Source organism: Tasmannia lanceolata, unplaced genomic scaffold (assembly GCF_043159265.1).
Source record: "Tasmannia lanceolata isolate RefF3 unplaced genomic scaffold, GAP_Taslan_0.1 ptg000006l, whole genome shotgun sequence".
Taxonomy (NCBI): Eukaryota; Viridiplantae; Streptophyta; class Magnoliopsida; order Canellales; family Winteraceae; genus Tasmannia; species Tasmannia lanceolata.
This window is the reverse complement of record NW_027518683.1, coordinates 50,322,512-50,332,148: the sequence shown is the minus strand read 5'-3', so window position 1 is coordinate 50,332,148 and position 9,637 is coordinate 50,322,512. Positions and strand designations below refer to the sequence as shown.

The following is a 9,637-nucleotide window of genomic DNA, read 5'->3' as shown; positions in this document are numbered from 1 at the left end:
TGTGAACACGCTTTCTCTCTTATCGCGGATCACTCGATCCAACGGTCCATATTTAACCGATTATTTTCCTTTCTTCTCTTTCTATTTATCTCTCTTTCTAGGGCTTTCAGTGCTCCTTTTATTTCCTTTTCTTCTCCTTTCTATTTATCTCTCTTTCTAGGGTTTTCAGAGCTCTGAGAGAGGAAAAAAAAACCAGATCGAATTCTAACGATTCTCTGTTCTTCGATCGTCGATCATGACCTAAAGCTCTCTGATTCTCGGATGATTTCGCTGGAAGAACTGGTTCTTTGATCGAATCAGGTAAGATCTTTTGATCGATTTCTCTTTCTAGGGTTTTCAAGATCTTTTTTTTCCTGATCTAGTTTCTGTTGTTTCAATCAGTAGAAAGTTAGGTTTTTCGATTTTCGGTTTTGTTTGAAACTGTAGAAAACTTGTAACGTTTTGTTTTGATTTCTAGGGTTTTGTTTGTGAAAAGAAGAGAATTAGGGTTGTTTGTTTTCGGTCGGGAAAAGAAGAGAATTTGGTTAATTTAGTGGAGTTTTGTTCATGGCGATTGGAAAGAGTAACTCTAGGGTTTCAAGATTAGACAGTGATTTTTCACCGGAGAGTAGAGACAGTATCTTGAGTGATGAAGATGAGCTTCAAACTCGAAGCTCCATGTCGGAATCGGAATCGGAATTGGACGATGGTGATGATGATGTGGACTCAGGGGCAGGATCGGACGACTTTGATTTGTTGGAATTAGGGGAAATTGGGGAAGAATTTTGCCAATTAGGTAAACAGAGCTGTTATATATCGCATGAGCTTTATGATCTTCCAGATTTGAGTGGGGTTCTTTCGGTGGATACGTGGAATGATTGCCTAACAGAGGAAGAACGATTTAGCCTCGCAGAATACCTTCCCGACATGGATCAGGAGACGTTTATGCGGACCTTGAAAGAGCTCTTTTCGGGTAGCAATTTCCATTTTGGTAGTCCTCTCAATGCACTATTCAATCAGTTGAAGGGCGGTCTTTGTGAACCGAGAGTCTCTCTTTACCGACAGGGTTTGAATTTCTTTCAAAAGAGAAAACATTACCATCTTTTGTGTAAGTATCAGAACTCTATGGTTAGTAGTCTTGTTCGGATAAAGGATGCTTGGGGAGATTGTGTGGGTTATAGCATTGAAGAGAGACTTCGTCATCTGAATATACTAAGAAACCAAAGTGGTTTGATGTATGAAAGGGGCAAAGGGTTGGAATCAGAAACTGAATTGTCAGCGAAAGAGGAGTCGAGTGAAGATTTCTGGACTAAAAGGCTGAAGGACAGTAGGCCTGGATCAAAGATGAGTCATCGACCTGTATATACAGTGAGACCGGCTATGAATGTTTCATCCCGAGGAAGGCCTATGACCCTAGAGTCTGCAAAATATGGAAGACAGAATCAGAAAGGGGTTTTGAAAGTCGCTGCACCAAAGGCTCATTCCAAGAAGGGTCATACTAAAGCAGTGGGTCGCTTTACCCCTTCTTTAGCGTATGACTCAAGGGCTGCTTTCCGGATTAGGAGTCATGACGACGATGAGGATGATGATTATGATGATAATAACGTTGATGATGGTGCAAAAGAAGTTTATGAAACGGGTTTCCAGAATAACCAGAAAGCATACAGACGTTCGCACACAGGCGTTCGTATTGGGCTGGGTGAAGGAGACACTGAAAGTTACATTGGGTTGCCTTTTCCCGTGAAAAATGGGAGTCTGTATTCACACGACAAGGACAGGAATGTTAAACAGATGGGGAACTTAGAAATGCTGACAGGCAAACTTACTAATGGAAGACCACCATATGGTTATCATTCCTGGGATGCTGGGAAAAAGGCCAAGTATCCCGAGAAACTTCAGCAATCCGTGTTTGAAGATCGAATCAATACTACAAGTGAGGGGCGTCAGCATCTCTCATTGAAAGGAACTCGAGTTGACAGGTCAGGTGGAAATCAGCCCTTTCTACATCGCAAACCACAAGAAGAGGCTTTCTCCATGGATCATTTAGTTAAATTTGATGACTGGACTTCTAGAAGCAAGAAATGGAAAACATCCATGGAATCTCAGAGAGGCAAGAACAATGTGGGGCCTGATTCAAAAGTTAGATCCTCTCAGATGAATGACTCATACTTTCATTCTGACCATAGAGCCAAAAGATCACAAGAGAAGATTAAGAGAAAATTTGCAGATAACAGAGGAATTAATGTGGAAAAACAGAGATTCATGTATGCCCAAAGTGAGGAAACAGAGTCGGATTCATCCGATCAGGTTGATGAAGATGAAGATGAAGATATCAATCCTTCAGTGAGGAAGTTGGGTTATCCAAGGGGCACCTTTGAGGGTCATCGGTCTGCTCCTGTTAAATCAGTTGATGGTTCTAAAAAGGTTAGTGGACTCGTGAGAAAAAATAAAAAGGAATATGGTCAGGTTCTTGGTGGGCACATTCGCTCTTCTATAAAGGGTGGTGATCCCGGCGAACAGTTCCACATGCCAGAAATAGAAATCTACTCTTCAAAAGGAGAACAGAGGGGTAAGGCCAATAAGTCCAGTTACTTGCACGAGTATGATACAGATCGTTTGGAGGATAGAAATTTCTCTGGTTCAGCTAAGTTAGTAGACAATCGTAAACAAGCTTATAAATTGGTGAAGAGTGACCAGATGCAGGGTGATCCTGGTAAAAGGCCACACCTGCCATTTTTTAAGGTCTACTCTCCCGAAAGAAAACGGAAAGGGAAGGTTGATGTGGACTATTCTGTGCCTCAGTCAAATTATATGCCCGAATATATTAGTGGTACTTTGGAGGAGGAGGATTTGGTTACACACAATTTTGTGGACAACCAGGCAAGGACTAGTAGACCAAAGAAGGAAGATGTTGAAGCTCAGTCTAATTTTGATGACCCCACTTTCATAAAGAAACGGGGGAAAAAGAAATTGGAGGGTGAAACGAGTTCTTTGGCTGTGGTAAATTCTGATGCTATCATTCCAGAACCAGAAACAAAGCCTCTGAAGAAGCCATTTACTTTGATCACACCTTCTGTCCACAGTGGGTTTTCATTCTCCATCGTTCATCTTCTTTCAGCTGTCCGAATGGCAATGATTACTTGGCATTCCGAAGACCCCTTAGAGGTTGGCAACCATCTTGAGAATAGTGATGGAAGACTAAAGCTTAAGAAAGAAGGACATGTAGGACAGAAGAATTTGGATTTAAATTCTTCAGAACATACAGGACAAAAAAGTTTTCCTTCTCTCACTGTTCAAGAGATTGTCAACCGTGTTAGATCGAATCCTGGTGACCCATGCATCCTCGAAACACAAGAGCCACTTCAGGATTTGGTCAGAGGAGTGCTAAAGATACTTTCATCCAAAACAGCACCTTTAGGAGCAAAGGGTTGGAAGGCACTTGTATTCTACGAAAAATCTACTAAAAGTTGGTCCTGGATCGGCCCAGTTTCTTCTGGCTCATCAGATCATGATACGGCTGAAGAAGAAACATCATCTACAGCTTGGGGTGTCCCTCACAAGATGCTTGTGAAGTTAGTTGATGCCTTTGCTAATTGGCTAAAGAGTGGTCAAGAGACCCTTCAGCAAATTGGAAGCCTTCCCGCACCACCCGCAATATTGATGTTGACCAACATGGATGAGAAGGAAAGATTTAGGGACTTAAGAGCACAAAAGAGTCTCAACACAATCAGCCCAAGCTCAGACGAAGTCAGGGAATATTTTCGCAGGGAGGAACTTCTAAGATACTCAATTCCAGACAGGGCCTTTTCTTACACCGCTCTTGATGGTAAAAAGTCCATAGTTGCTCCATTGAGAAGGTGTGGTGGCAAGCCAACGTCAAAAGCTCGAGACCATTTTATGCTTAAGCCCGATCGGCCGCCACATGTCACAATCCTCTGCATTGTAAGGGATGCAGCTGCCAGATTGCCTGGAAGTATTGGCACCAGAGCAGATGTTTGTACCCTGATAAGAGACTCACAGTATATTGTGGAGGATGTTTCTGATGCACAAGTTAACCAAATCGTTAGTGGGGCTCTTGATCGTTTGCATTATGAACGTGATCCTTGTGTACAGTTTGACGGGGAAAGGAAATTGTGGGTTTATTTGCATAGAGATAGAGAAGAAGAAGATTTTGAGGATGATGGAACCTCATCTACAAAGAAATGGAAAAGGCCAAGGAAAGATGCTACAGAGCAATCTGACCTCGGAACTGTAAATGATGTGAGCTATCACGGGGCTGAAGAACAACTTTTATATAATGATTTGCGGCCTAATGTGGAGAAAATTGAGCCCTTCATCGAGTCGGCACAAGGAAGCATACATCAAGATCATCCAATGGGTTGGGAGGTTTTTGATTTGAATAATTCACGGGAGAACAAAATGGTGTGTCAGGAGAATTCAACAAATGAAGATTTTTAACCATGAAACATTCAGCAGAGAAAGGCTGGTTGGGTTTCCAAGTACAAGCCTGGTGTGATGACCAAAAAGATCCACGAATGGACATGTCATGTTTTATAGAAGTGGTCCAGGTACCCTTCAAGATCCAATATCTCTTATGCTTTCTAAATTTTTTGTTGTATTGGTCAACTCTTTTCTCATTGTAAGGGTAGAATTTTCACTGTTCATCTGATCCCTATTCATATATTCTTGTTCATTATTTATGAGGATGACAATATTAGCAGTTCCTTTTGACGGTTTTTTCTACTTAATAACCAAGTAACTGGATGTAAATGGATGATTTTATCTGTGGCCATGGACTCTGATAACTATTGACTAATGCGGACCGAGATGGTCAATACAAGGGATAACATGAACCTGTTATTTGGAGTTCAAAGATATCTTAACTGTTAGTATTGTATTATAATGACCTGACTTGATCTTGGTGAGTTTAATAGAGTTTTTTTTTTTTTTTTTTTTTTTGAAAATGGTAGCCAAATTTCATTAAAAGCAAAGAGGACCGAGATGGTCAGTACAAGGGGTAAGAAAAATAGGAAAATACATAGAATAAAAAAACAACTTAAGGGGGCTCTGAGTCAAGAGAGCTAACACTCCTTAGAAACACCAAGTCTCGCCAAACCATCCGCCATCTTGTTTGCTGATCGACTCACATGATGAAAGACAACTACATGGTCTCTCTTCCGATCAAGCATCTCATCGAAAAGGCGATCAAATCTCCAAGGGTGTTAATAGAAAATAATACTTACCATTTTAGGCACCTTAAGTGGAATAAACAGTCTAACATTGGAACCTGGAAACTCAAATGCATGTTTGTAATTCTGTATATCTATCCTTAGCACTTTTTTTTACCTATTTACAGCTTATGCGGCATTTGAAATACCTCTAGATTTTTCTCTTTTCAATGAAGGGGGAAATCAAGTTAAAAGAGACGCATTTGTAAAATGAACAGCAAGACACATATTACAGACTTAGCATATAATATCGTGTCCTTGATGAGGTATATTCAAGTTGTAAGTACCTTTCCTTGTCCTTGATGGAGTGCGTTCAGCTCCATAATAAAGTTATTTTGTCAGTGTGTTACGTTGTATCATTTTCTATCATTTAGTGGATGTTTTACTTGATCATCCGTGTCCTAAATATTGTAATTTTGGCTATATCTACTTTCAGTTACTTAAAAGGATTTTATTATTTTCATAGTATACAAACTGTGGGTGTGCTAGCTTTAGTAAGTAGTTGCAATCAAGGATTCTTAGAACCCCGATATTTTTTTATTCCCTACATGTTTCGTATTTTGACTTAACTGCATCATTTTCTGCCTTCTTTTGAATGTGACAATTAGTATACAAATGGCATGTTTTATTTAACATTCCTGGCATCCATCCCATGGATCTCTAACCATGCAGGACTCGGGTATGTTTTGCAGGGTTTAAAAAGTGCACCAAACTTACATAGCATGATCGTTCGCTTTCGAGCTTCATGTTTACGGTCAAATTAAGGTGTCAAATGAAGGTGTGACATTTTACATGTAGAATTTTTTACCGTGAAATTGTAAAATGTCTGTGACTAGGCCTTCTGCCTAGCCTGCGTATCATCATGCTTATGCATCGAAGAATAATATTCTCTTTTAATGAAATTATTTATATCATTTTGAAATAGTGAAAATCTACTGTTTTTTGTTCTTTGGAATTGGTCAGCAATCAAATTATATTGCATATATACAAAAAGGTGTTCTATTTTAGCTCTCATGTTATTTAGGATTGATGACTGAGAAGATATCTATTCATTTCTGTTTTTCAATCCTCCCTTGGGATCAATCACTGCATCTCGAAGTCCTTTTAAGGTAAACCGTATATCTGGCTGCTTGTTTAAGCAGCAAAGAAAACTGGTCTGTGACCAATAAACATAGGGTCCCCCCTTTGTGTCATTGGGTCCCATCTCTCCCACCAAAGGAAACATTTGAACTGTGGTTCATGGCAACTACTGACGTTTTTTTTTTTCATTTCTAGTAGGTACAGGTAAGGAAGAAAACCAGAAGCTTGTGACATTTTTCTCATGATCATTTGTTTGCATTGGAAAGGCTTCTGCACTCGAAGGAGTTGGTATCAAGAAAATGATGAGGTGGGTCTCTTTTCCAAACATTTTTCTTTTTATTTTTATTATTATTATTATTTTTTATTTATTTTTTGGGTGGGGGGGGGGGGGGAGGGGGGGGAGCAGAAATATAGAATAATGATGATGTGGATGTCAGATCCCTGATCTTGATAGTCCATCATCTGGACCCCACCATGGATGAAAAATTGTGTACCTGTTGGATGGTTAGGTTCATCTTATCAGAACAATCATTTGCATTTGCTGTTGGGAATCCAACATGGAACCTCGGATTGATGTTGTAGACCATGGGTTCCACCATCTACCTGTGTGCCATTTCTCTATGTTATAAAGTGTGAAAAAATGGTTCAGACCTGATCATTCAAGGCAATAAATTTCCAGTGGGCTGTTCTCCACGGGGATGGAAAGCCTTGGATAAGCTGTTTTTGGGATTTGGCTATACTCCTCTGATAAGCTTATCTAGAAATAATCTTGTTCACTGTCCCCAATTATGTTCTTGTAATATTTTATGCAAGAACTAAGGTCGACGTGGGAGTACAGCAAGTTTATCCAAGTATGATGGTTTGATAATTTGTTAACTAAATCGGACCGGATATATTATTTTAGTATTGACAGTCTTTATTTTATACTTAAAAGGTGCGAAATGAGTACTCTCAAGTCTCAATCTTGCACCTTGACAGTTTATCTGGTGGATCCCATTCTAATTGATGATCTACACCATCCTTCTACTGAGCCCAACCTTTGTTGATTAGGAGCTCTTTTCCCCAAAAACACAATCTCCTTTTGCTTTTCAATTGTGGAACTTTTGGATTGTTTATTCTAATTTTCTTTTACAAGGTATTGATATTTTAACCTCCTATCTCTAAGATACAGATTTGTTGATGAAGATCATCCAACCAGCACGAACCGTGGCCCATCCTTAACAGGAAGAAGAACAGTAGGTGTACACTATGGATCACTGTATTTACTCGAATGGTAAATCTTATTTTGGCGATTCAATCCTTCTTTTTTTTGTAAATTTTTTGTGGATTCAACTTGATTTAAGAACACCCTAAATTCTGGTTGTATGTGCATATTGAAGCTGCAACAACATGGGGGAACATTGGGGGAAAAGAGGGCTGACCAATCTCTTCAGGGGTGTAGATTATCTCATTTCAATGCCATAGATCTGATTATTAATTAGTCTTTTTTTCCCAAAATGTTGGCAATATATAGCCACCAATCTGATGTTTACAATCATGTTGATGAGAGTGTGTTTGTCCATCTTTCTAGCAGGCCTAAAATGTGGGCAGTTTGGAAGCATGCTGGTTCCATATCCTCCGTCCATTTTCAGACTCCTGATCAAATAGTCAGGATAAATCTTATGAGGATGATTTCTCAGTGAGAAATAGAATCCACCTTGGATCTCTAAAGGCCCAAAAATTACTAAACGTAAATCCCAATGATAAAAGCATGCAAATGGTTGGTGTAAATAGAAAAGCATATGCATCATTTTCAAAATTTCCCCAATATAATACCATTTTAAAAAAAAACCATGTTCCAATACAAAGCTAGCTATCTCTGAAACGATGAAGCCCCTTCTCCTGTAAATGTTTTTAGGCCCTGTTTGGATTTCAAGAAAAATATTTCAGATGGAAAACTTTTTCATGAATTTTTTTTTCTCTTTCCAGGATTTGGAGGGAAAATTGAATAGGGTTGTTCAAGTTATCTGCTCTCGTGCGGAAAAAAATAAAAATAAAATAAAAATTGAAAAGTAGGAACTTTTTACAAATATTTTTCTTTTCTGATCTCTTTAAGGAAATTCCTGTTATCTAAACAGGGCAAGAGGTCTGCTGGGAAAACGCTCATACCAAATACAATCAAAACGTAGAGGAAGACAAAACTATCTCGAGCGGTCAGATAAGTACTATCACCTAATCAATGTAATGTTGGAGGTGAGTCGATCGTGATAAGTTAATGGCTTATTCCTTGGTGGGCTTAAGCTATCTGAATAGGATGTGTCTGGTAAAATGTCCCTCGGTCAGAAATCCCTCGGAAAGTTGATCTGAAATTTATTATTTTAAAGTTTCAGATCAATTTTTGGAGGCCGGCCGGACTCTCTCCCAAGTGCACTATTGACTTGGCAGGCTTGGCAGCAACATGGGCCACTCAATACTCAAGAGCATGGTTTTAAATTTCGAATGAAATCTGAAATTTCGGGTTTCGGTGGAGCCTGAAACCGAAATCGCACGTACCCGAAACAGTGATTTATTTTGACCGAAATTTTGCTTTATTGACTTGGCAGCAACATGGGCCAGTCAATACTAAAGAGTCTGGTTTTAAATTTCGAATGAAATCCGAAATTTCAGGTTTCGGTAGGAGACTGAAACCGAAATCGTACATACCCGAAACGGTGATTTATTTTGACCGAAATGTTGCTCTATTGACTTGGCAGCAACATGGGCCACTCAATACTCGAGCATGGTTTTAAATTTCGAATGAAATCCGAAATTTCGGGTTTCGGTCTCCACCGAAACCGAAATTGCACATACCCGAAACAGTGATTTAATTCGACCGAAATTTCCGCTTATCCTGAAATTTAAGTGATTTCACCCAAAAATCTCGATATTAATTAATTATTTATTATCTTTGAAAAATTATGTACGAGATAAAATATTCTTTTATTTGATTTCGTTAGATTTCCTCCAACGTTCAGAGAGGAACGAAACGCATTCCGGAACCGAAATTTGAAACCATGCTCAAGAGTAACCCTGGAAGTTTGGGGTATTTTTGTTTGTTTCCCATCATTTTTCTTTAACCCTGGAAATGGTTTTTTTGTTCTTTTGTTACTCATTGTTTTTCTTTTCGACGTGATGTTTTACCGCCTGTTTGCATTTTCTCATATTTTAGGGAAATGATAAATGCGCCCTTTTTCATTACTTGGGACACCCAGCTACAGCGTATCTATGACTGCAAAGGTGCCAATGTACTTCACATTTGAAGGAATGAAGTGACCTGATTGCCATGTACAATGCAGCTGGGTGCCTCTATCATTTCCAAGAGTTCTTTTTTA

At 39.2% G+C, this 9,637-nt stretch overlaps 1 protein-coding gene across 6 annotated transcripts; it reads left to right on the top strand.

Moving 5' to 3' along the window:
* Positions 1-40: 40 nt before the first annotated feature.
* Positions 41-7,767, top strand: LOC143880483 (uncharacterized). Of its 6 annotated transcripts, none has more exons than XM_077383525.1 (6): positions 41-300; positions 458-4,547; positions 5,900-5,985; positions 6,486-6,594; positions 7,459-7,560; positions 7,667-7,767. In XM_077383525.1, exon 2 carries the CDS (start codon positions 547-549, stop codon positions 4,435-4,437), a length of 3,891 nt encoding a protein of 1,296 aa, XP_077239640.1. In that variant the 5' UTR covers positions 41-300; positions 458-546; the 3' UTR covers positions 4,438-4,547; positions 5,900-5,985; positions 6,486-6,594; positions 7,459-7,560; positions 7,667-7,767. The 6 variants fall into 6 exon arrangements, with proteins under 6 accessions (XP_077239640.1, XP_077239643.1, XP_077239638.1 ...); XM_077383528.1 differs by having other exon boundaries at positions 6,483-6,594; positions 7,453-7,560; XM_077383523.1 differs by having other exon boundaries at positions 7,459-7,767.
* The last annotated feature ends 1,870 nt before the right edge of the window (positions 7,768-9,637 follow it).

Bases quoted from the DNA above. Each gene is read 5' to 3' on its own strand.
- LOC143880483 (XM_077383525.1), top strand. From the start codon at position 547: ATGGCGATTGGAAAGAGTAACTCTAGGGTTTCAAGATTAGACAGTGAT.